This window comes from Anopheles funestus, chromosome 2RL, assembly GCF_943734845.2.
Source record: "Anopheles funestus chromosome 2RL, idAnoFuneDA-416_04, whole genome shotgun sequence".
Lineage (NCBI taxonomy): Eukaryota > Metazoa > Arthropoda > Insecta > Diptera > Culicidae > Anopheles > Anopheles funestus.
The window spans coordinates 80,708,744-80,734,569 of record NC_064598.1 but is presented as its reverse complement, the minus strand read 5'-3'; the positions used below and the strand labels follow the sequence as shown (position 1 = coordinate 80,734,569).

At 42.8% G+C, this 25,826-nt stretch overlaps 4 protein-coding genes across 6 annotated transcripts in view; 2 read left to right on the top strand and 2 right to left on the bottom strand.

Annotated features, from left to right (window-relative positions):
* The window catches only part of LOC125761956 (AF4/FMR2 family member lilli), a 40,260-nt gene extending 22,857 nt beyond the window's left edge, over window positions 1-17,403 (top strand). For both annotated transcript variants that reach the window (XM_049423578.1, XM_049423579.1), the window contains 8 exons: window positions 12,025-12,154; window positions 12,246-12,419; window positions 12,506-14,278; window positions 14,364-14,947; window positions 15,025-15,152; window positions 15,217-15,340; window positions 15,420-15,549; window positions 15,613-17,403. In XM_049423578.1, the coding sequence (XP_049279535.1) occupies window positions 12,025-12,154; window positions 12,246-12,419; window positions 12,506-14,278; window positions 14,364-14,947; window positions 15,025-15,152; window positions 15,217-15,340; window positions 15,420-15,549; window positions 15,613-15,800 (3,231 nt within the window). In that variant the 3' untranslated portion in view covers window positions 15,801-17,403. The remainder of the gene's footprint in view (window positions 1-12,024; window positions 12,155-12,245; window positions 12,420-12,505; window positions 14,279-14,363; window positions 14,948-15,024; window positions 15,153-15,216; window positions 15,341-15,419; window positions 15,550-15,612) is intronic.
* A 74-nt stretch (window positions 17,404-17,477) lies between these two features.
* Window positions 17,478-18,905, bottom strand: LOC125761974 (gustatory receptor 68a-like). Its single transcript, XM_049423607.1, has 3 exons — window positions 18,701-18,905; window positions 17,748-17,909; window positions 17,478-17,685 (listed from the first exon to the last, which is right to left on the bottom strand). Exons 1-3 carry the CDS (start codon window positions 18,884-18,886, stop codon window positions 17,596-17,598), a joined length of 438 nt encoding a protein of 145 aa, XP_049279564.1. The 5' UTR covers window positions 18,887-18,905; the 3' UTR covers window positions 17,478-17,595.
* An 862-nt stretch (window positions 18,906-19,767) lies between these two features.
* On the bottom strand, window positions 19,768-22,302 carry LOC125761967 (transcription factor E2F5). 2 transcript variants are annotated; one of them, XM_049423597.1, is made up of 4 exons: window positions 21,994-22,302; window positions 21,391-21,809; window positions 21,200-21,309; window positions 19,768-21,012 (listed from the first exon to the last, which is right to left on the bottom strand). In XM_049423597.1, the coding sequence occupies exons 2-4, from the start codon at window positions 21,622-21,624 to the stop codon at window positions 20,148-20,150; spliced, it is 1,209 nt and encodes a 402-aa protein (XP_049279554.1). In that variant the 5' UTR covers window positions 21,625-21,809; window positions 21,994-22,302; the 3' UTR covers window positions 19,768-20,147. The 2 variants fall into 2 exon arrangements, with proteins under 2 accessions (XP_049279554.1, XP_049279553.1); XM_049423596.1 differs by having other exon boundaries at window positions 22,006-22,302.
* Window positions 22,303-22,555: 253 nt separating this feature from the next.
* LOC125761962 (probable ATP-dependent RNA helicase DDX47) lies at window positions 22,556-24,326 on the top strand. Its single transcript, XM_049423589.1, has 2 exons — window positions 22,556-22,841; window positions 22,908-24,326. Exons 1-2 carry the CDS (start codon window positions 22,668-22,670, stop codon window positions 24,222-24,224), a joined length of 1,491 nt encoding a protein of 496 aa, XP_049279546.1. The 5' UTR covers window positions 22,556-22,667; the 3' UTR covers window positions 24,225-24,326.
* The last annotated feature ends 1,500 nt before the right edge of the window (window positions 24,327-25,826 follow it).

Here is a 25,826-nt window from a genome sequence, read left to right as displayed (position 1 = left end):
GGTTGATACGAGTCCAGGTGAACGAACACTATTGCCTGCATGAGATGGATCAAGTGAGTTAATCAAACTAATCAGAAATGGACATCTGTCCTTCCAAAACAGATAAACATCTGTCATCGTTGTATAAGCAACTGTAACATATGTGATGGTTACATTCATTGTGAGCTTCATTATTACAATCGATTATCTTGTTTCATGTACTATCTGTGTTTCATGTACTATCTTATAACACAGCTACTAAACACACTATTTGATTCAGATACACATCGTTGTAAACAGCTCCCTTCGATGGTAAATCATATTCTAACAAACTTATAATCAAGTCATATTCTCGATAATGCTGAGTTATATTTTAGACGCACGCGCCGAAAAGTATGCAATATGCAGTACAAAAGATTTTAAAGTCTTCCGACAACGTGTTATCAAGTGAAATAATGACCAAGGAAGTCATACACATTTTAGCATATTTGCCTACTTACAATCTAACTCATTTAACTTAAATCAATTACTTAAATAATTGTATGTAAACAAATAAGGAATTGGCTGAAAACTAAAATTGAAAAAAATTACCTTTTGTTGCAACAACGATGACGAAATCGCTAAAACCAAAACATTTTTCATATCACTGACAAGCCATAGGATGTAAGTAATCAGCGTTGAATCAGTTTCTTCATTCACTATTTTAAAGTTCATATTCATGGTCGCACTAATAAACGAAAACCATATAGATGCACCTTCATAAAACACATACAAACAGTGAAGTACAACGAATGAACCATACACTTGGCTAAGGTTAATGTCGATCAATGTTTTGGTACGATCGATCAGCTGTATATACGTGTATAACACTGCACAATCAGGACGTTCGTTCGTTTTCACAGCTTGGACCAATTCTTTCAAATGAACCCATAGCACCATCTGCGTCGTGCAACAGATAATAATGATAAAATCTATGCAACCGTTACCGTACAGTAGTAACAGCGTTTCAATGTACAGAATAACGAACGTTTCGTATTGATAATGTCCCACAACGTACATAACGTTCATAACGATCACGTAGAAAAAGGTGGACCAAAGTGTTAGCAACTTTACCAACGGGGCAATGCGTCCGTAATCGTGTTGCTTTTTTAACAGCACCGACAGCTTCCGTTCAATGTTCAGCACACTGTTCAACAGTTCTAGTTGCGTATGTTTGCGATAATACCCATGATAGACCATATGCAGCAGCATAATAACGAATAACGTATTGCTCGCAAAGTACATGGCAAAGTCGACATAGCTTTCCTGTTGGCTACTTTCCATCACATACTGCTTGGTGTGCATAACTGTATAAGAGCCGCCTACCAATAGTCCTACAATCCAGAGCACAAGTTTGATAGTGACTTGCTCGGGAATAATGAATCGATCACTAGTATCGGGACGATATTGTACATAACAGACACCTAACCTGCTAGCAGTATTGAGACACGGTCGAATAAGTTCCGTAAACGAAGAAACCATGTTTGGTTCTTTGGAAGATGATACGAAAATGAAATTGATGACGGTTTCACTTCTAAACAGAGCATCATAAATGGCCTCAGTTTTGACGTAATTAATCAAACTTGTGACGTTCAAACAGAACATAAATAATATTATACTTTGATTGACACATTACAAATTATTTACCATTGTACTATGTTTACCGATGTTTTTGGTAACAATTCGTTGTAAGTGTGTCACGTAAATGCTTTTGAATAATTAAGTTTATTTAACGTCGATAACATTAGTTCTATTCTTACCTTTCGATTAAAATGTTCACTTACCTCCATCAGGATAACAAACTTCTCGATCATAAGGACCCCAAGGCAAGCACTGTTTGTGCTCCACCGCCATCACTGAGCATTGCGGTGAAGCACACTACAAGCGAACTAAGTCCTTTGCAACTCATGCTCGAATGTAGCGATCCGTTCATTGGAAACTTTCAGCAGTCAGTAACTGATGTACGGAAAGTTCCTCAACATCACAACACTGCACGAGATATTTAGATATATTACCAAATAAATACATGACGATAAATGGGTGTGAAGGAAGTTATCTTTTGTTCGACATATGGTTACGAACTCACTCTATAGGACTAACTATCTGCCTATTTTCTTCATGTACTGAAGATGTATTCCTAGCGTATACTGGAACACTCTATGTATATCCCCAAACTGCTCGCTTTTTTCCAGTCTAAGATTTCTAGGAGTACTTAAACATAATTAAAAGCATTCATAATGTATCCCGAATAATCAATCAACTCACCATTCCTTACATCACCCTTAACCGTTTCGATTATTTGGACAATAAGATCGTGCATGAAGTCAAAATACTTATCGCATATAGTTGTTTTGCTTTACTTAATCAAAAAAAAATACAACATCTAAGAGATCGTTTACATTTTTACAATAACGACATCTTGATCTTCGATATCCTTACATAAAAAAATGCATTTCAAACTCCACGAATCCTATGTTTGGTACAGAACAATAACATATTTAATTTGCTTACCTTTTGTTTAAATAATTCACTCACGTATAGGACAACGAACAGCTTCTTGCAGTCAAAGAGTAACCAAATCCACTCCATACCGTGCAATAGTATTACAGTCCAATCATTCTGGTACGCACTAGTCGTGTATATGTCATACGCCTGAAGCAGTTTGGGTGATCCTTCAAAAATTATCATAGGACAAACGATCGCAATGATTGGTCCACAGTATTCGTAAAACGGTTTCGCTATCAGCGTACAAGTTCGATCGTAAATCGTACAAAAACAAGACACCCGTTCCTGTACTACACCGATCTGTTGCGATTTTAACAACTTTGCTGCACATGACAGTTGTGCCACAGCAAGAAGCATGATCGTAGAATAGAAACCAAACAAAGCCGACAAACAAATATCCTCGTATAGATAAAATGCAAAATATAGGTAAACATGCCAGGGTTCGGATCGAACCCATAACAATGCCATATATCCACAGACCAACAACAGAAAGCAGCACATGCCATCACACTGGATGGCACAAGCAAAGCGCTTTGCTTGCTGATAGGATAAACTATCACCCAAACTCATGGTGGCAGTTGCGTGACGCAGTTCTGCATCGTTTGCCAACAGACTGTTTAATGCACAGATCAATTCTGTGCATCTTTTATAGATGTAAAAATGCATCGCACACCATGTAACGTAATAGCTTACGCCGGAAACAACAATAAGAACATTATCCAAATTATAGTTTTTCCATCCACTTATATCAAACTGCTTCCACGTAAAAAACACAACCAAACAAATCCAAAAAAATGCATTCAGGTACTGCAAAGTCCATCGACACACGCTGAGCCTGCTATAGGACAGAAGTTGTCCGTCGTATCTAACCAAAGCTAATCCTAATGCACTCATGTTGTTCAGTAACGTTTGCAACCACTCCATTGACATCAAACAATAACAAAAGTCCTTGATGGCTGTATATTATAATGTGACTTGTTTGGTCCAAATGTTAGTTCGAAATTACATAAGCCAAAAATGGTAATTGCCACGTTGAGCAACTGCATAATTTATCCTGATGAAGAGCACTTGTTCATTAATCACTTGGCCCTAAAGATAGTTTGTATCTTTTGTTTGCAACAGGTACGAAGCACAGGATTCCTTACCCTCATAAAGTGTACAACATGATAACCATTTGAAAAAATATCATAAATGTGAATATAAAACACTTAGTGTTCCAGGTAGTCCATGTGACCTAGTTTTTCTTTGTGTTATAAAACAAACAACGACATTTTATCCTGCTGATTGCATAACTGCAGGCGTTCTAAAATGTATTTTGTGTTGTAAAACATGCTATTAGGCTTAAGCACGTAAAATACGATGGAACGAACATGAAACCTTCTGCTATCGCTCATTCTCAAGCCAAGAGGTCATTTATCGTGCGTGAAATTAATTAAATTCTTACCTTTTGATTGAAATGTTCACTCACCAAGATCAGGATAACAAACTTTTTAATATCAAACAATTGCCATAAACCACCCAAGGTAAGCACTGTTAGTTCCCCACCGCCATCACTGAACGCTCGCCACAAGTCGACTATCGATATCGCACACTCTAGCACGAAGAATGCAGTGAAGCACAACACGAGTGGTCCATAGTACACACTAAGTCCTTTCCGTACGTCATTAGACATACGATCATATAGATCGAAAAAGTGGGGGAATATCTGATCGAATGAAATGATCCGTTCGTTGGAACCTTTCCACATTAAGTCACTGGTGTAAGAAAGTTGCTCTATACCAACCAACATTGCCAGGCAATAGAGTCCGAACGTCCATTCGAGACTTAGATCTATTGCCAAATAGATACATGTGGACAGATGGATATGAAAGAATTCATCTTTCGTCCACCATATTGCTACGTAGCAAAAGTAGAAGAAACTAGCGCACGCTATTCCATCGCACCGTAAAACGCGGGAGAATATTGTCGCCCGCTTGTAGCGGTATGGTTCCAAACCCATCAGTCCTACAACTCGCCGAAGAATGCATTCATTTTTCAGCAATGCGTTTAAAGTTGTAGTCAGCTCAATGTGCTTGCGGTAGCACTGTATCGGAATTACGAGGCAAATGGTGCATGTAAGTGTTGAATTGATGATGAAGATGGTGGTATCGAATATATTGCTTTCCAGTTTGTACACGATGTAATCCATAGAACTGCGCCATAATAGGTAGCTGGTGCTCAGTAGCGCAATGGTAAAGAAGAAGGCATATCTTAAGTGTCCGTACGGGACCTTGTTGAAAATTTGCTTTTTATGATCATACTTGACCATAACTATGCCTATCTTCTGCATGTACTGAAGATGTACCCAAATGCACTTCATTGCTGCCAGTTCCCAGTATTTACTGGAGCACTTTCTGTCCCGAAATTGTTTCCTACCTTCAATTCCTGCAGGATTTCTGCGATTAGTTAAACATAATTGAAAGAATCCATAATTTATACCTATGTTTCCCGTATAATCAATCAACACACCTTTCCACGCTTGTAGTAGCAATTGTGGTGTAATTAGCGTGGTTTTGTTTCGGGTTATAAACAATTACAGTAACAAAGTTACGAGGTCTTTGACCATATGATAGCAGTAATAACTAGCAACTGTTAATTTGTAGTTATTGATCACTTTGCACGCTTGCTTCCCGTATCGTGCGAAGATTGATTGGATTGGATTGAAGATGTCTATGGAATCCTTGAAAATTTTGTTGGTGAACTACAATACACAACAAATATTCTCCTTCTCCAAGCAAATATGTAGTATGATTTTTGAATTGCTTACCTTTTGTTTCAATATTTCACTCACGTATACGACGAGCAATAGCTTCTTGCAGTCAAAACACAGCCACAAACATTCGACAATGTTCACCAGAAGTTCGGTCCATACCGTTCCGTACTCACTCGTCTTGTACAGATCATACAGGTGGAACAGTTTTAGGGATCCTTCAAGAATGATCAATGGACAAAATGTCACAATGATTGGTCCACTGTATTCGTAAAACGGTTTTACTATCAGTACGCAAATCCGATCGTACATCGCACAATAAAAGCGCACACATTCCTCAACTGTGCCAGAGTGTTGCTCGAGGTGTATTTGTAACAGATCCTCTGCACAGGACAACTGTGCCAAGCAGAGAAACATTATGGTAGAATAGAAACCAAACAAAATGGACAAACAAAGATCCTCGTAAATATACACTACAATTGGTAGGTAATAGTGCCACGATTCTGATTGGAATAAAAAGAAGATCATATAGCTACAGGTTAGCAACAGACAGCAGAACATTCCATCACACTGGATAACACAAGCAAAGCGCTTTGCTTGCTGATAGGACAAACTATCATCCAAACTCATGGTGGCAGTTGCGTGACGCAGTTCTGCATCGTTTGCCAGCAAACTGTTCAATGTACAGACTAGCCGGGCACACCTCCAATAGATGCAAACAGGAACTGCTAACCAAACAACACAAAAGCTCACCGTAGTTAAAATAAAGAGAGCTTCATTAAACACATAGTCCTTCAATACAGTTATATCAAAATCTTGCCAAACGCCTATCACCGTGAGACAAACGCAGAAAACAGCATAGAGAAATTGAATCGTGAATCTAAATGTGCTCAACCGTCCATAAGACTGCTGCTGTCTGTCATATCTAACCAACGCTATGCCTATTGCACTCATATTGTTCAGTGACGTTTGTAACCACTCCATTCATTTAAAACTATCACAAATGTAGTTTATAGTTGTACATAAACGTACTTTTCCTGTGCCAGGGTATGTTCCAAATGAAGCCAGAACATCGCTTTGATGAGAAGATGCATAATTTATCGATCAGAAGTGCAATTATTCATTAATCATCTAGCGGTGAAGATCACGTGAATCTTTTATTTTTAATAGTAAAACTTTCTTTGGCTAGACAGTATATTAGGTTGTTTTTTTAGTTGGTTTAGCTCCCTTTGGGGAATAATTTAAATTGACATAATAGGATTTTGTCACGCAGATTGCATAACTACCGGCGTTTCGTAGTGAAGGTTAAACAATAACAAATGTCACACAATACCGATAATTAATGAACATATGATGAACTCGAATCATCAATCCGAAACACTTACCACTCTGTTTGTCCTTTCGCTGAGCAAAAAAACGGCCACCAGTTTCTTAATGTCGCTTACCGGCCAAAGCACATTAGCCAGAATGAAAACATACGACTGTCCCAGATAGCTGTTTGTGTCATCAACGATTGCCAGTACGCAGATAGCTACCTCCAGTGAGACGTACGTACAAAATACGGTCAACATTGGTCCAAAGTAGCGGCTCAGGCTGTACCGCAGCCCATAAACAGTGCGATTGTACAGAGCTGCGTAGTGTCGAAACGTCCGCTCTATATCGGCACCCGGGCCGAGATCTTTGGCAAACCACATTAAACGTTCCAGCTGAAGTTGGGCGATCAGTAGCAAACAATCACACAACCCTAGCACATATTCCATTGCCAGATCGATGTACAGGAAGAAGCAGCTCACAATATACAGCGGTAAAAAAAGGCTACCAAAGCCGCAAACGTGGTCAACATAGTAGAAATGGAAAAACAGATGAAAAACTATGCCGTTCAAACAGCACACAAATGCAAGCATTGTAACTATTCGATTATTAATACCATTTCCCGTTAGTGCGATTAAATCTACTTCATTTTTATTAAGTATATTCATTAGGGCAGCAAGTTCGCTTCGCTTCAGGACGGTTTGCCACGCTAAAATACAAAACACTGCACAAAATGTAATCGTATGCGCGATGTAAAAGAATGGCAAAATAGTCTTCTTATCGATAGCAACCAGCGCAGGGTAATCCATAACATTACGATAAAGTGAAAATGCACTGCCGAACACGGTAATGCTGAAGAAGATGATGAACTTCAACGCTGCATAACGTATGCTTTCGTACGCATAGTTGGAATTCTTCGGTTGTACGGAAAACAAGCCCAAAAAGCGCAAGCAGCGAACTAAAACACGCAAGTTATCGCACACGTTCATGGTCCGGCACTAGCAGAACATTTTAGTTTTGGCAACCGAAATGCAGTAAACCAGTAGCGTGCGGTATCTGTTTACTTTAATGGGATACATTTAATTAGGTGCGATCCTCACCTTCTCCGACGACGGAAGAGAATTACATTAAATATTTAACTACCGCAGTATGTTCACTATCTATCAGTCGGATCTGAATTCTTGGACAAGCCATTACAAGGGGTGGAGTCACTGATAGGGAGGATGAAACCGTTGCGATGTGTTTTCGATAACTCTCCCCAACAAATCAACATCGGGATCCAGTTTTACACTTACCATCATGTTGACGCCCTCACTGAGCAGAAAAAGTGCTGACAACTTTTTAACATCACTCAATGGCCACAAAATATTCGCCACCACGCGCATGATGGGACGACCATTGTTTGTTACGAGATAGGTCACATCCAGAATACAAATAGCTACTTCCAGGCAAGCGAACGCACAGTGTAGTAGAATTAGTCGTCCAAAGTAAGGACTTAGATTATGCCTAAGCACTTCAATTATCTTATTGTACATGGTAACGTAAAATCGAAATAAATGTTCCGTCTGCGTAGCGGTGTCAAGATTTTTTGCTAACCACACTAAACGTTCCAGCTGAAGGCGAATGATCAGTAGTAAGCAGTCGCACAAACCTAGGACGAATTCCATCGCCAGATCAACGTACAGGAAAAGACAGCTTGTAACATACGCTGGAAGGAATGGTTTATTATCAGAGTAGTGTTGATTTACGTAGTACGAATGGAAAAAAATATGTAAGATCACCCCATTACACACGATCACAATTGCCAGCAATTTCACTACACAATAGTTAGTGAGTACACCCGTATGTTTGATCAAGCTTAGTTCATTTTCGTACAGAACGTTCATGGCGGCCGCAAGTCGATTTCGGTGCCGAAACGTTTGCCAAGGCAGCGCACAAAATACAGCACCAAAAGTAGCATTATTCACAATGTAAACGAATGGCCAAATATTACCGTCAACACCGGAAAAGACATAATAATCTATAATGCTGTGAACCATTAAATAGCCGCTGCCCAACACAGACACGGTAAAGAAAATGGCAAGCTTTGTTGTCGCACAGTGGACACCTTTGAAGCAATGGCCCGTAACGTCATCGGTGTGCTTTTGTACGGAAAGCAAACCAATCAATCGTAAACACCGTATTAAAACGCGCAAGTTGTCGAACACGTGCATATCTTTCTACTGCAGAGCTGTAACCGAATGGGGTGAACCGTATCGTTGGTTTTGTTCGTTTGTAATTCCTTCCCATGTTTATTTATGGTCTAGTTTTTCTTATGATAGATTTAATATATCATGAGATGGACCTATTCTAAACCTCCCACACGCCATTGCATTAATTATTGCACTACGAACGTAGCAATATGGCAGACTGTTGCTTTAGTGTGAGTGATCAACTAACACGTGTTCCGTTCTGAACAGGTTTATTGAAACGTTCTAAATTGAGGAAGTTTGTAGTCAATCGTTTTAAGGATAAAGTGGTAACTACCTCAATACTTTCCTGCTTAAAATTAAGTTTAAAAAGACGATTTTGTCACTGCTCCTCACATCTTACCGTTTAGATGCCTTCGATAGAATGTATATATAATGCGCCTAGACCCATGGAAACTATTTTAAAATCCCAGTCTATCTTAGTAAGGAACCAAATTTGAGACGATCACCTAATCACTACTTATTGCATACTTTCAGGCGATATAAGTTCAACAAATCCTCGAGTGGTTTGCAAAAATTTTTGTACGAGGGAAAAGTTAACAGATATTATGAAGTTCCGGAGGGAAATTGTGACTTATCTCCTTAGTATATACACTTACCATTCCGTCAACGCCTTCGCTAAGCAGAAACAATGCAGTCAATTTTGTAACATCACTCAACGGCCAAATGATATAACCAAGCACTAAAATGTCAAAGCTTTGCTCACTTTCAAATATACTATATAGATCCAGTATGCAAATCGCTACCTCGAAGCAAACGTATGAGCAATGCAGCACAATAGTTAGGCCGAAATAGGGACTTAAATGGTTCCTCAGTACGACAACAATCTGGTAGTACGTGGTAACGTACAACTGAACCAAACGATCGGCCTGAATACCCGCACCAAGATCCTTTGCAATGCACAGCAAACGTTCGAGCTGAAGTCGTGCAATTAGTAGCAAACAGTCGCACAAACCCAACACTAGTTCCACTGCCAGATCGACGTACATAAACAAACAGTTGTTGACATACGTCGGCAGAAACGGTTTGTCGGGGTCGTAATATTCTGTGATGTACAGTGTTTGGAAAAATATATGCACCATTAGTGCTTTCCATATGATTAAGGTCGCTAGTAAACGCACGATGCGATAGCTGGTGGGATTGCCAGTAGCTTCGATCAGCTTTAGCTCGCTTTGGTAAAGAGCGTTCATGGCGCCCGCAAGTTTAATTCGGTGTCGAAATGTCTGCCAAGGAAGTGAAGAAAGCACACCACATAAGGTGATAGTATGCACAACATACACCAGTGGCCATATATTTCCTTTGTTTACAACGACCGTTAGCGAATGATCTATTAGGGTACGAAAAATTGAATATGCACTTCCCAGCACGGCTGCGATGAAGAGGATCGCAAATTTTGGTATCGCATAGTAGGTACTTTCAAATGAGACACTCTCTATACGATCGTTACGTTGAATCTTTCTTATCGAAAGCAATCCCACCAACCGCATACAACGCATTACACCTTGCAAGCTATCAAGCACGAACATATTTTTTCCACTATCGAACTGAACATAAACCAAATGACGTGGACGAACATCTACCACACATATGTTTGGTTGGATGAATAAGAATTCATCGGTCAGACATACAAGTTCATTAAACATTTATCCAAACAAATAAGGGGAAAAATAAGACCAACTGTTCCAGTTCACTTATCTACATTGTACGCATGCGGCAAGACGATCCTTCTCCACAGGGATTTCTTGGAGACGGCGTTCAACACTAAAAACACTCTAAAGCTCAGTAACTATTTAACATAGCTACGAAGCACTCGTCGCTACTTATTGTGCAAGAATATTACTTCAACAAAAGTTCGGCAAACTTACAACTTACCTTCGCGTTGACACCTTCACTAAGCAGGAAAAGTATCATCAGCTTCATTAGATCAGTCACCAGCCATGTACTGTTTGCTAGAACATGCATAAAGTTGTTACCTCTAAAGGACAAATAACCACACAAATCCAGTATGCAAAGTGCCACCTCAAGGGACACATACGAACAGAACGATAGCAGTATCGGACCGAAATAAGGGCCCATGCTCTCACCTACCGCACTTACGATGCGATTGTACACGGCAATGTATAGCAAACCGTGTTCCACACTATCGCTAACATGCTTTGTGATCTTCACTAAACGGTCCAACTGTAGCAGTGCGATCAGCAGCAAACAATCGCAAAATCCCAACACATATTCCAGTGCCAGATCAGCGTACATAAAGACACAGCACGTAATGTACAGTGGAGGAAATGGGTCCTTGTAGTTATAAAATTCACTGATGTAGTACACTTGAAAGAATAAATGCATTAGCAAACCCTTCCACACAGTCGCCCCCGATAGCAGCACAACTGGACGGTAATCGGTCGCTTTACTGGTTAGGATAAGCAATTCCATTTCATTCTGATAAAAGCTGTTCATCATGGTGGCAAGATGCTTCTGGTTGCGATATGTTTGCCAAGGAAGTATGCACAGTACACCACCAAAAATGGTATAATTAATGATAGTTACAAAAGCGTACAAATTAAAGGTCGTTGTAAATAGTTCGCTATGGTAGAACACGGTGTAATCCAGCACATATGCACTGCTGAAAATGGATGCGACTAAAATAAGGAACAACTTGTGCATCGAATAATTAACACTCGCGAATAATTTTTTAACTTTCCCCAACGGATGGTGTTGCAAATGTACACCGAATAGTCCCAGAATTCGTAAACATCGAATTAAAGAGCGAGTATGTTCGAAAACTTGCATAGCGTTTAGTACTGCTTGGTCGATTAATTCGTACAAACTGGTTCGTCTACATGTGGATGTTTGTTAGCAACATATTTAACATTATGATAAAAGTGTAGGTATGAATATTTTATTAGTAAGTCGGTTGATTACATTAGATCTATAGCGTAGTTAGGGAGTTTTTTGTCTAGGGTTAACCAGAAGGTGGTCAGAACTGTATAAAAAATCGTGCTAAAGTTAAATAAAGAATTTACTTCTATACGCAGCTGTTTTTTCTTTCCTTAACAAATTTAATTTTAATATGTTGTGTAGTATGGAACAACGCGATTTAAGCTCAAGTCCTAATACATTTAGTAAACGAGCAAAAACTTCAAAAAAAATTCGTCCAAATAACGCGCTTTGTTTTGTTCTTTTTCTTCGTTACAGAATAGCGAATTAGACTTCTTGGAGTGGTCTCCGATCAGTAATGATATATTTATGATCACCGATAATATGCCCACGGATACGCTGTTCTCCACACTAGCCCAGTATCCGTTTCCCGACTCTAGAGAGATAGGTAAGCACGTGTGACTTGAGGTAGTATGGGAAAAAAAGGCACGACCGATATACACAAAGGTCCCCCCCGCCTTCTCTACTTTACGTTTTAGCTCGCGGTGCTGGTCGGGCCGACTTCATTCAGCCCAGCTTGGGCCCGCTGCAGCCAAACCTTGATGATTTGATGGATTTGGACCTAGACTTTCTGAACTTCTCGCGACTTGCCCCCGTACCGGAAGAAGCATCAGACGATCTGCTGAAAGCAATCGACTACAATTACACACTCGGTAGGTGTTAACTGGTTAGCGATATGCTTAATTATCTTACGGTTTAATTATTAACGTTTTTGCTTATTTGATTAACATTTCACCAGGGTCCAACCAATTAACGAACGCTGGTAGTAGCATACAGGAGGCGCCGGGGACACTCCAGGCAGCAGTCTCCGGCAGTAATCAACAGACGAACCAAACGGGCGGCTGCATACAGCAGCAACCGGCTGGCATTCAATATTCGGCAAAGATCTACGCCCAAACATTGCAACCGTCGAGTGCCGGTTCGCCTTCGCCTACCGTACAGTCCTCCATCGCCCAGCAGCTAAGCAACGCAATCGATACGTATCTATCCGATCAGCTTATTGGTGGCGGAAGTCAGACTGGTAACAATCAACCGACCGCATCGCTGGGTGCATCGCTCGGTATTGGTCCGGTGGCATCATCCGGTCAGCCACATCAGCAGCACACGCTAGCCGGCGGTAACAGTAGCGACGAGTTGGCGCGCAGTGTTAAATCGAAGTTTAGCCGCGGGTACGCCAAACACAACTACGATCCCAAATACCCACCGACACCGCATCAAACGATGGCATACAACATGGTTTCGCAGCCACACATGGGACAGGCGGGTGGCAATAGTGCGGTCCTTGGAACATCCGGTCCTTACGGTAGCAATGCCACGGGTGGTTTCCAGAATGTGATTTCTTCATCCGCCTCCTCCTCCTCCTCCACGTCCGGCATTCTTCAGATGGGTTCCGGTGGTGGCATCCCATCATCGTTAACGCCCGGTAGTATGCAGCTACACTACAACCATTCCGCTTTGCAGAACGTTGCTAGCAATCCTGTTAACCTCTCCAACAGTCCCGGTGCAACCAGTGCTGGTGGTGGTGGTGGTAATGGTGGTGGTAACATAAGAACCACCTCCCAAATGGGCACCACAGGCGTTGGCACGACGTCTGCCCAACCGAACGTGCCCGGCGGTTCGGTAATGCTTTTGCAAAGCATCAACTCTAAACTGCTGACGCACAGCCAATCCTTGCCGGTGCCGGCATTACCGCAAGCAAAACCAGCCGCACCACAACCCCGCTCAACCTCCATGCCGACCGGGCCGAACTACAACCAAATGCTGGCATCGCAACACTCGCCTCCCGGTAGTCTGCATGCATCGCAATCGGGAAGTAGCTACAAATCGTACCACGGACACCAACCGCAACCGTACAAAATACCGTCACAAACAGTCGGTGCCGGTGGTTCATATGCCAGCGGAGTACGAGCGATGCGTCATTCGTCCCCACCGCACGGTACACTCCTGCAGCCAACTACCGGCTCTACCGGGCCATCAACGGGCCACGGTATGAGTGCGAACACTGTAGGAATATCGAACGCACTAGAGCAGTCACAACAGCAGCTGCAGGATCTTCAGCTTCAACAGCAGCAGCAGCAGCAGCAACAACAGCAATCAATTGTGTCCACCGCTGGCAGTTTGCAGCAGCAGCAACAAACGCAAGCTAAACGTCATCCGCCACATCCCACCAAAGAGATGTTCCGTTCGAACAGTCTTCCGATTAATGCGACCTTTCCGCTACCACCGAAGGAGGCGGAAAACTTTGCCATGCCTCGCTACCATCAGTCCTCCCAGAAGGCCAATGCGAAATTGCGCACACGCAGCAACTCGATGATCATGAAGCAGCAGACGGGTGTCATAACGAACCCTGGTATAGGGATGATGGGATCTGGCAGTAGCAGCAGCAGCACGGCAATGGCAGGTGGAGGTAGTTCGCAGCATGTCATGTCACCGACACTGCACGCGACCTCCAGTGAACCGATGCTCAACGTTACCAACAGTGCGCTGCTTGCCCAACTACTAACCACTAATAGTAAGTAGGGAATCGGTGAACAGGTAACATTAATGATTTAGGAACTAACTTTTATCTTATTTTGTTTTCTTTTTTTCGTCTTTAGACGCAAGTACCTTACTGAGTAAACAATCACACAGTACATCATCAAGTGCCATAAGTACCTTAACGCAGTCGTCGTCGCAACAGCAGCAGCAGCAACACCAGCAACAGACCAGTTTGTTTCAAACGATGTCAATGGGTAATACCATTTCCCCATCGTCCTCTCAGCTTCAGTTGCATCAACTGCAACAGCAGCAGCAACAGCAGCAACAGCAGCAACAGCAACAGCAGCAACATCACCACCATCAAATGTCCAATGCAACACCCGGTACATCCAGCAGTACGATGCGAGCTCAACCGAGCCACAGTTCCGTGCTGAATTTTGCCTCCTCGGCCGGTATGTCGCTTTCGCAGCAGAGTCTTTCGCCCGATTCGGCACACGATACGGATGGTCCCCTGTCACCAACGGGGTTGGGTGGTAGTGGCAGTACAAGTACGGGCGGTGCCGGTAGTAAATTCCCGCGCAGCGATAGCCAACGGCGTACGGGGCACATTCACGCGGAACAGAAACGTCGGTACAACATAAAGAATGGGTTCGATACGCTTCACTCGCTGATACCGCAGCTGCAGCAAAATCCGAATGCGAAGGTAAGAACATTAAACGTTTGCTTACGAAGCTTTTCGATACGATAATAACGATGTTTGTTTTTCCGTTTCACAAACAGCTAAGCAAAGCGGCAATGTTACAGAAGGGAGCGGATTACATCAAGCAGCTACGCACGGAACGTACGTCCGCCAACGATCAGATGGATGCATTGCGCCGGGAGATTGATCAGTTGAATAATTCATTGAAGTAAGAAAAAGTGCTTTTATGCAAATCGTTCCGGTGGTACTCACTTTGTGCGTTTTGTTTGCAGCAATCTTCATACGGCATTGCCCGCCAGTGGGGCACCCGTATCACGCCAGCGAACCGGTCGCGTGAAGGACCTGTACCAACACTACGTCCGACAGCGAACGTTGGAGAACTGGAAATTCTGGATCGTAAGTGTTTTTTTTTACATTGTCGTGAAACGGAAAGGTTTGGAATTTTAGTACATCACTCTCACACACACATTTACAGTTCGGGTTGATCTTCGAACCGTTGCTAAACTCCTACAACCAAACGGTTTCCGTCGCGAGTATGGATGAAATGTATCGCACCAGCCAGCTGTGGGTTGATCAACACTGTTCGCTGGTGGAGCTAAGGCCTGGTATGTAATTGTGTGCCTATCGACGTCGATCGGAAAGATTTAATCTTTCTCCCCTAATTTTAGCCGTCTCCAATCAGCTGCGCCAACTGTCAACGACGACGGATGTTCTGTCGGATCCTCCTAGCTCGCTGCAGGAGGAGGTACTTAAGGCGATCTCCAATTCAAACAACAACTCTCTCGTACCGAGAGGCTCCGGACAGGGTAGCAGCCGTGGAGGAAGTAGCACCGAAACCAGTCCCCATAGATCGTAAAACGTTGCTGCTGGTTGGGATGTTTTCCAGTTTTTCTTTTAACTCGCTCTATTTCTCCATTCTATTTTTTTTGTTTTATTATCATTGAACGATTTGTTTTACTACACTTTCATGTTAAATGTGCGAATTCTAAGGGTAAGAAGCAATAGTTTCGTAGGTTTTTTTTCTTCGATCTATACTATTCAAGAAGAGTAGTAAGTCTTTCTTGCTGGCAAGCGGGCATTCATCCATACATCCACAGCTGCTATGCTCCAATGTTTGATTATCACCTTAAAGTGATACAAATGCGCTCAAATTAAAAACCAAAAAAACACACTAAATGGAGGTTTGGTGTGTTTGTCACATCAAACAAAAACAAACGAAAAACAGTGCCTTGTTGCTGCTCTTGGGGGTTTAACGCTAAACCCAGGACGTGCTCCTCGGTTGAAACAGGTGTTTAAAAAAAAAATCAGGATTTTTTCTATATGCAAAACAAAATGACGTTACCATAATCTCAGTGAAGCAGGTCACAGCCTAGAGTACCGCTATAAGAGGTGATGGATTCGCAATCTGTCCACCACAGTAACTTCCATCAGTTTGACCACGCGTTCGGTATCGACAAAAGAAGTCTTAGTTTAGTTATTCGTTATTCGCTCTAAAATAGGTTTTCTTTTTTGTTTCGGTTTTCTTGTTACTATAATGCGAAAATGTAAGCCTGCTATCGTTTCATTACATATTTGCTCCACACCATACTAGCTCCTTTTTTTGCGATGTTTACGTTAAGCCTCGTCGTTTTTAAATTGTTGTTAAGAACGTGTTAGTTTGCTTGCTTGCTACGCTTTTCGTCGTTATGTTTCGTTATGTCGTCTATATTAATAATTTTGCTTAAAGCGTTCAGGTTTTGCCAACTTTTATCATCCACGAACGAGTGTTAGCGGAAGCGAATAATTTGTCTTAGTGCGTACTACCATGTAAGCAGTAATGTTAATTTGTTTGTTTGTTTTTTTTTATTGACGTTAGGCATCGTTAGTAGATTTAGTGAATTGTTGGATAGATATCGTGAAACAAAGAGATATCGGTTACTTCTATCACGTACGTACGTAAAGTTATCGCTTGCGAGCCGTGTAGATGCCGCCTTAAAGTAGATGAGTGCCCGGTGTGCGGTGTGCGTATTTTTACTAGCCTAACTTAAAAAAAAGCTATGCAAACGCGAGCGAATATTCCATTCCGCGTACGATTTGGATTTGCGCGCGCATGATCGGTAAAAATCAACGAGAGAATACAAAAAAGGCTGTTGTGTTTCCAGTACATCACATTACACATACATACACACGAACACACACACACAACACATCAGTCCAACACACCTCAATACGCGGAAAATGCAGGCTCATGCAATTATCGTAGCGCACAGTAAAAAAGGAAGGAGCAGCTCGTAAAAGTACAATTAGGTTTCGGAAATGTTAGACAGAGCGAAGAAAGTTGTAAAGATGTGTTTTTCGCTACCATTTAAGCGCGAGTAAAGATCAAAAGGTAGACGCATTAAAGTGAGAAAAGCGGAGCGGAAACGAAGGTTTTGTTACTATTGTAGCAACAATTCGAATTTCCCGCCAAAAACAAACAACAGCCAATAGTAAGCGTTAAAGTGTCCGAAACTGCGCACAATTGAGTGCACGTCTTCCCATCAAGCGAACGATCGCGGACAAAAGGGTCTATGATCTATATTGTTACCACTCTGAAATTTCTTCCAATCTACGCAATGTTTTTCTCGTGGATTTTTTTGTTAAGGGCGTTGAAGTTGGCCTTCCAATTAAAATCACTTCATTGTCCCTTTGCTTTCATATTCAATTTCCATCTGACGAAACTGCGTGATAATGACCAGGTACGTAACAATCGAGCTAATAACCTGAAATGGAAGTAAAATTTTAGAATACTTTTGCACAATTACTGGATGGAAAAACATCTCACCATATAGTTTAAGCTGTTGTCGATCGTAAACAATCCATACACGGTAAAGCTAATGTCCTGAAATTGACACTTGATCAGCAGCTTATCGATCATTTTCGCCAACGATCGATTGCACAGCGAAACAATCCCACAGTGTTGCGTTAATTGCGTTATCTGCTTTATCTAGGGTGTGCGATAAAAAATATTAAATTACTTATTAGTTTTAGCGACGAATCGTATACAAGTTTTGTATTAGCTTTTTAGCAGGATATTCTACACAAATTTCATCTTATTTGATACGTGTTTAGTAGCGTTTTACTCAACTGGCAAAAGGGACTCAACTTACTCGAAACGTTCGTTGTCTGTTTTTAAATTGAAATCTTTCGTATTTAATGTCAATGGTTTACATTTGCCATACCTAGATGATTAGACAAGAAAGATTTTATTTCTTTTAAACAAATTTTTGTCACGTCGTAATTGAGAGATAGTTAAGGATAATAACCTTAGCTCTCTTGTGATGGAGAATCGTCTATATTGTGAGCTCTACAAACTCCCAAAATCCAGATGATCGCACACTGAAGCGTCCTGTATTATTAGGTTATTATTACTTTTTTTAATGGCGAGTGATACCTTTGGCTTTTTAGTAAAATAGAGCCCTGAGCCAGCTGAATAGTTTGATAAAGGATGCCGTACACAGAAATGAAGAGCACGGCGACTTCTTTAAACAGATCAAAAGGACCTAACCCCTTGGGAAGATCGGTTACAATTTTATGGCGTAGAAATACAGTCAAGGGGCAAGATTCTTGGAAATGGATTGGAGACCTGAACTGTGTCAGCACGAAAAAGGTTAAGCAAGGAGTGGAATAATAAGCAAAAATACCCATCACGATCACTCCTATAAGATCTAGTTTCATACGTACACAGGAGAGAAAGATTGCTGAACAATTTATGCGCATATTGGTGTAACGAATTACCTGTTCCGTTGCCATTCCTGCTACGGCCAACAGTCCACCGACTAGCGCACTTTTCCAGATCAACATGAGCGAGTGTTCCTTGATGTACGGATGATTGGGATTAAGCTGTAACCCACTATATATGAAGTCGAAATAAACTATGCACGTTATCGAAATGAGCCAGCTCGTGCTTACGCCCAAAAACATAACACCATGGATGCGATTAACCAGTGAAACACACTGCAATAGGTCGTCCCTCAGCCGCAAAACTGCGCATAGTTCGGACACACTGTTGCGATCGATTGCGTCACGGCACATCGCACGCAAATGGCAGGCACACTGACCCATAGCGTAGAGCAAAAGAAGCACATAGAAAAGGTACAGATCGATTAGCAAAAGTTCCCACCGAATCTGCAGTACCAGATGGACAACGAGATGAAAATTGCTATAGAAACCGTACAAATGATAAGCGATACAAAGTAGCAAAGACAGCACCGCAAACCAACGGTACGGTGGAACGGAATAACGTCGCCGTTGATCGATCATCCACACATCGATCGCACGTTCTATGCGTTCTAACAGTTCGATCAGCGCTACATAATTAGCCGCATTCAATCCATTCGCAATGAGTATTACACTCAACACAAGCGTATCGACCATCGCCGCCAGTAGCCACATGATGTACGATAAGTTGTTTAAGTTTAAGGAGTAATCGGTAAGAACTTTTGCCCTCAGGTACGTTACGATGAGTATAACCAACAGTGCTAGAGCTATTCCGATCAGATAGCGACGGTAAACCATCTTCACACGCGTACCCGAACGGTTATAAACGTAAGGTACAAGGCCACACCATTGAAAGAGCGCTAGCAGCACGTGCAGGTCGCGAAAAATACCCATCGCTAATGGCGAGTTGGACGAGCACGAATTCGCTCGATGATCCGGGCACACAAGGTGTACACATATATTAATTATTCAGAAAGTGCCATTTTTTCTTTTATCGTTGCTCCTCCGTCAGCTTACCTGAAATGATAAAATCTTCAGTTGCTTTCACAATTTACTGGGTTTTAAATGGTTAAGCCAGAGGATAGTTATGATGGGGTCAGAGCTATAATTTATTTACTGAAAGACATACCGCACGTTGTAGTAATTTTACTTTAGGTTTTAATTTAGATGAAGCAACTTGTGGACGTGCATGGAGCTGTGAAAGTATTATACAAACGGTAATGGAACGCATTTATCGTTTACGCGATTTTTTTTCTTTATCACCGTACCCTTTAAACCAAAGCACAGTTAAACAATTTCTACACGTACACGTACACACTGGCAGTCGGATACTTAGGAATAGAAATTAGTCTAAAAAGTTATTACTACACACGGTCAAACAATATTTCCTTTTGTCAGCGTTGCGCGATACGACACGACATACACGAGGAAGGCTTTACACCCCGATACACCGAACCGATTCTAACTATCGTTCACCGGACAGGTGGTGGACCACCTTCTTCGCTGGTGGCCCCCCGGTTAGTTCCGTCGCTCTTTGGTGGTTGCTGACCATTTCGTACCCAAACAGATCGAACACACCTTCGTGCGGTTGCAGTGCGAACGTGTAGCTGCCGTAAAACCGTGGCTTAATCACTAGGAACGGTATGAGCAGCCCGCGCGTTTCACTTTTCCTGTTCGTCCACCCGTTCGGACGGTACAGGCTGTGGTGCGCATCGGTACAATTGTCCAGCAGTATCCGTGCGAGACGCTCGCGTTGCCGTACCTTCGCGTACTCATCCTCATCCTCATCCACTGATTCGTTCCCCAACTCGCTGTTGTGACATTCGGGTTCTTCCAGTTCTTCCTTTTCCTCTACGAGTTTCGCGTACCGCTGTTCGGCGTTTGCCCGAAGTATTGCTGGTCGTCGGCTTGGTCGCGTAAAGCACGAACCGGCCGGTTCTTTCAGCACCATCAACGTTAACGGTGGTCCCTTCGGGCGCGATTTCGCCCACATCTGGCGTATATTTCTACCGTGTGGAATCGTTAACCAGCTGGCGGCGGTGTGTTGTGCGCCACCATCGGCCATCGGTTGTGGGCGTCGCGCCAACTGATCCTCGCTCAGTGCGAACAGCGTTCGGTTATTGCCAAACACGGACGTTAAATCGTCGCTAGTCACGTACAGAAATGATCGCATTGCGGTATCGTCGCGCAACATTTGCGTACTTTTGCGTAGGGCTTTCAGCTGCTTATCGATAGACGCTTCGCGCAGCTCCAGATCACGGCGCGTTCTCATGTGCACCCCAATTTGACGTGCCGTACCCAGACATGATTGTGTCGTCAATTCTTCGCCGCTGTAAAAAAGGACCACAAAAATATAAAAATTTAAAAAATGACCAATCACGTGTCGGTGGTGCTTCGATTGTGTGCGGATCTGAATCTGACGCTGCTTTTGACATATCCACCGACTGAAGAACAACAATAACAAATGGCCATGTTTTCTGTAATTGAACGCCCACCTGCACACTCCCGATTACTTACATCCATTTGATGTGATTCTTCACTTGTTTCTTCACCAGTCCGATTCCTTCCAGCACATTCGTCACGTCGTAAATGCGTCGCTTCTGCCGATTGGATAATGTCGATGAAACCTACAAAAGATGGAGAGAATGATAAACAAAACGACTCCTGTGGCATGTCCACCTCCGCAGCTTGCTCTCGGTCGTTCGTACATCACGCAGATACAGTACACCATCCGGAGTTTCGCGGAGCATCTTCACGACGCTACGGGTCAGCATGGTTAGCGATTTGTCGAACCGTTTTTTAGACGATGGTTCGAAATCGGCATCATCCTCCTCCTCCTCCGGGATGGGTGAGGGTGGCGAAAGCATTGTATGCTGCATTAAATTGGCCCTTTTTGGCCCACCGCGCACTCTTCGCCGTTTGGGCGGTTTTTTCTCGCTCATGATCAACGAAACGGTGAGAAGACACAGTTGCCTTTCTTTTACGTTAGCGCGCTCGATTGTCTGTTACCTGCGGAATCGTTCATACGGTGTGCTCCGTTCCCTTTGGTGCGCTTTACTCCACCTCCACGCACATACATTATACCCAACTGGTGCGGTCATAAAAAACTTATCTTCGTGGCATATTGCTGTCGATTAGAAGAAGGAAAGCAGTTAAAGCGTTGGTTCCACGTAAATTGTCCTCACAGTCCGTTCTGGCGCGCTACGGTGCCCTTCTTCTTTGTCAAATCTTTTCCACGAAAACGGGAACACGGTAACACGAGCGCGCGGATCGAATGGCAGGGAGGTGCCTAAGGACAATAGGGATTGTACGTGATTATTCACCGTAATACAGGTTCCTTTAACTAGCGCCCGCCAGCAACCGAACTGTGCAAGAACTGTTCAAACAAGTGTGATTTTGCCGCGAACAACGGAATGCCTGTCACACTGTTGTTGTCCCGCCAAAGGTAGCCAAAAATCCGCCATTGGCTTTTTTCCCATGTCAAAGCTTATCGCTGTCAAATGCGACGTGTTTTGAAAACACCCGCTGACAAATGCTGAATTACACACACACACACACACACACACACACACACACACACACACACACACACACACACACACACACACACACACACAAACGCAGCACAGATTTGCTGATACAAAATGGGAAATTGAAAAGGGAGATTTATTACATGTTCTATATCGTTATTATTGTCATAAAAATCTTAAAATTCTTTCTAAACATTATGTTAAAGTAAAAAAATGTTTGAAACAAATAAAATCAGTAAATAATGAAATTTACCATTGTGCTTGAGAATTTCGAGCACTTTCGAGCAGCCTGCATGAACAGAATTCAGCTCAGCAATATAAACAAACGAACCACATTGACAACACTTGCTGTGTTTACCATCCGTGTGCACGTTGTTTTCTGTTCGATCTGTTGTTTCCCGGCGTGCAGAATAAGTTCTCCGCTTCGTGGCCGGTTTTAATACGCACCGAGCAACATGTCCAGCTCGGAAAGTGATGATATGTCCGATGTGGAGCAGGCAGCACGGGCTGCTGCGAACGGTGACGATTCGTCTAACGAACAGGAGGATGGATCTGATTCCGGTAGCGATGAGGAGGAACCCGAGCAGGCTGAGAATGGTACCGACAGCACACAAACGTGGGAAGACTTGGTAAGCAGAATGCGATTTTAAAGGTCCTGTTTCAAATGAGTGTAAGTATTTCTTTTCCTTTCCAAGGGTCTAATGGATACACTATGTCAAGCGTGCCGTGGTCTGAAATGGAAAGCTCCGTCAAAAATTCAGCGCGAAGCAATCCCACTCGCACTACAGGGAAAGGACATTATTGGACTGGCTGAAACGGGTTCCGGTAAGACGGGAGCATTCGCTCTTCCCATCCTGCAGTCACTGCTGGACAACCCGCAACGATACTTTGCTGTCGTCCTCACGCCGACACGTGAACTGGCGTACCAAATATCGGAACAGTTCGAAGCACTCGGTGCGATGGTCGGTGTGAAATGTTGCGTTATCGTCGGTGGTATGGATCTGGTGACGCAGGCAATCCAGCTCGCCCGTAAACCGCACATCATCATCGCTACGCCGGGCCGATTGGTGGATCATCTCGAGAACACGAAAGGGTTCAATCTGAAGGCGATAAAGTACCTCGTAATGGATGAAGCGGACCGTATCCTTAACATGGATTTCGAGGAGGAGGTAAACAAAATACTGAAAGTATTGCCACGCGAACGGCGCACCTATCTGTTCAGTGCCACCATGACGAAGAAGGTGAAGAAGCTCGAACGTGCGTCACTGCGCGATCCGGTCAAGGTGGAAGTGTCGAGCAAATACCAGACGGTGGAGAAACTGCTGCAGTACTATCTGTTCATACCGGCCCGCTTCAAGAACGTCTATCTGGTACACGTGCTGAACGAGCTGGCCGGGAATAGCTTTATGATTTTCTGCAGCACCTGCAGCAACACGGTCCGCACGGCACTGATGTTGCGTGCCCTTGGGCTCGCTGCCGTTCCACTGCACGGCCAGATGACGCAAAACAAACGTATGGCGGCGCTAAACAAATTCAAATCGCAAGCCCGCCAAATCCTCATTTCAACCGACGTTGCTTCCCGCGGTCTTGACATCCCGCACGTAGACGTCGTGCTAAATCTGGACATTCCGATGCACAGCAAGGACTACATCCATCGGGTAGGACGTACCGCACGTGCCGGACGCGCCGGTCAAGCCATCACCTTCGTGACGCAATACGACGTCGAGTTGTACCAGCGTATCGAGCATCTGCTCGGCAAAAAGCTACCCGAGTACAAGTGCGAACAGGACGAGGTAATGGCACTGCAGGAGCGCGTAGCCGAAGCTCACCGAACGGCGCGCATCGAGCAGCAAGACATCGAGGAGCGGAAGGCAAGCAAAACGGGCAAACGGGGTGCAAACGATTCCGACGAGGAAGATACGGAACAGTTCAACGGTGTACGGAAGCGATTGAAACCCACGGGCAAAGGAAAAGGAGGCAAGGGAGGAGGCAAGAAGCCACGAAGAAAATAATCACCTTTGCTCATGGTGTAGTATAAGTACTTTGTTTCTGCGATGCGATTATGTTTGAAAAAATGAAATAAACAAACAAAAAAACACAAACATTCAAAACAACATAGTGTACGAAAACAAACAATTAAATTAATCTTACTTTATTGGATCGCGTATTTTCTCCCTCTATCTCTCTCTCTCTCCCATCAATCAATAGTTTGAGCAGATTTGCCTTTGCTTTATTAGTAATTTTATCGATTTGCCTATATGCTATATCAATTCCATTTTAAACGTCGTGCGTTTCTGATACAGCTTAATAAAATCGATTAGTACAAAACCAAAACATCTTCAAAGGAACTATTGTTTTATGCACGCGCGCGCAAACGCTCATTACGTTTTTAAAATCATTTTCAAATTAATAAACAGTTTGTTTTAAAGATGGTTTACCAGATCAAAAAGGTTGAAATATATTCTGCATTTGCAATATTACATATCATAGCCGTTTTATCTTACTTGGAACACGCCGTGCATTGCGATATGCTTTTTTTTAAATCGATCTTTCTCTCACATTTGTTCTCACAACAATAAATAACTAAACGTTGTCCCATAATAAAACCAAGATAATGGAGCCTTTTTTCGGCTATTATTGTTTTTCGTTAGCTGATAAGTTTAAACTACTAAAACGAACCGTTTCTACACTTTCACTGCACCGTGTAAGAAACATTTGCAGCGCATTATGTTTAGAGAGACCTTTTGTAGCCGAAATGCAGCCGACTTCTAAACTTTTTTGCTGTACTGTGGGACAATTCATATACGTGTCTCTTACATCCTATACTTGCTGGTTTTTTTGTTTGTTTCTTGTTTTGCTGCTGTATATGCATTAGGAACGAAACTACGATCGTGTGTGGTTTTAAACGCGTCTACCATTATTACCGCTTACATCAGGCATTGAAATTCATTAAGTATCTGCAACAAATAAAACACTCGGGCTCGGTCGACCCAGGTGTGTCCGTGGAGATGATATTGAAAGATATAGAAAGTATCACGAATCTGTGTCACCGTAAGGACAATACTATTCGCTTCTATTATATTCTAATATATATATGTACCTCTATTAGCTCTAATTAGAGTGATTGAAGAGAGTGATTGTGTGAGAATGATTTTGATGTAACACCCTTTTAACCGGGGGTGGGGTTGTGTTTTGTTTGTTTGTTTTTTTTTAATGTACTAACTTTAGTTAATTTCAGTAGTGAAACAGCAAAAAAGGCACTCTAAGTGAATGAGCTGCTTCAGCTCAACAAACGGTCTGGCGGCTTTCGCACAACATTATCGCATCATCCTGACCCGTCGTCTACTCTAGCACGGTTTTTTGTGAACCGCGCGCGTGTGTGTGCTTTGTGTGATAGCGCCAGTAGCGGTCTCTCTTACCTTTTTGATAATACTATTAATGTATATGTATTTGCTTGTAGTTTCTTCTTTCAATATATTCTACCGTTTGCGAGTAGCGATTTGTTTCCTATTGCTGCGTGCTGCAATACGTGTACGGGTAAAGTGTGTTAAACAGTTGCAGGAACTGTACTATTTCATGCTACAAATGCTATTGAAAGGAATTGTCGTGAGAGC

Coding starts and splice junctions, on each gene's coding strand:
- LOC125761962 (XM_049423589.1), top strand. CDS start 22,668: ATGTCCAGCTCGGAAAGTGATGATATGTCCGATGTGGAGCAGGCAGCA. Junction 22,842..22,907: donor CACAAACGTGGGAAGACTTG/GTAAGCAGAATG, acceptor TTCCTTTCCAAG/GGTCTAATGGATACACTATG.
- LOC125761967 (XM_049423597.1), bottom strand. CDS start 21,624: ATGAGCGAGAAAAAACCGCCCAAACGGCGAAGAGTGCGCGGTGGGCCA. Junction 21,310..21,390: donor GTGTACTGTATCTGCGTGAT/GTACGAACGACC, acceptor CATCTTTTGTAG/GTTTCATCGACATTATCCAA. Junction 21,013..21,199: donor AAGAATCACATCAAATGGAT/GTAAGTAATCGG, acceptor CCTTTTTTACAG/CGGCGAAGAATTGACGACAC.
- LOC125761974 (XM_049423607.1), bottom strand. CDS start 18,886: ATGTTTTTGGGCGTAAGCACGAGCTGGCTCATTTCGATAACGTGCATA. Junction 17,910..18,700: donor CAGGAATGGCAACGGAACAG/GTAATTCGTTAC, acceptor CGCACACCCTAG/ATAAAGCAGATAACGCAATT. Junction 17,686..17,747: donor ACAACAGCTTAAACTATATG/GTGAGATGTTTT, acceptor CTTCCATTTCAG/GTTATTAGCTCGATTGTTAC.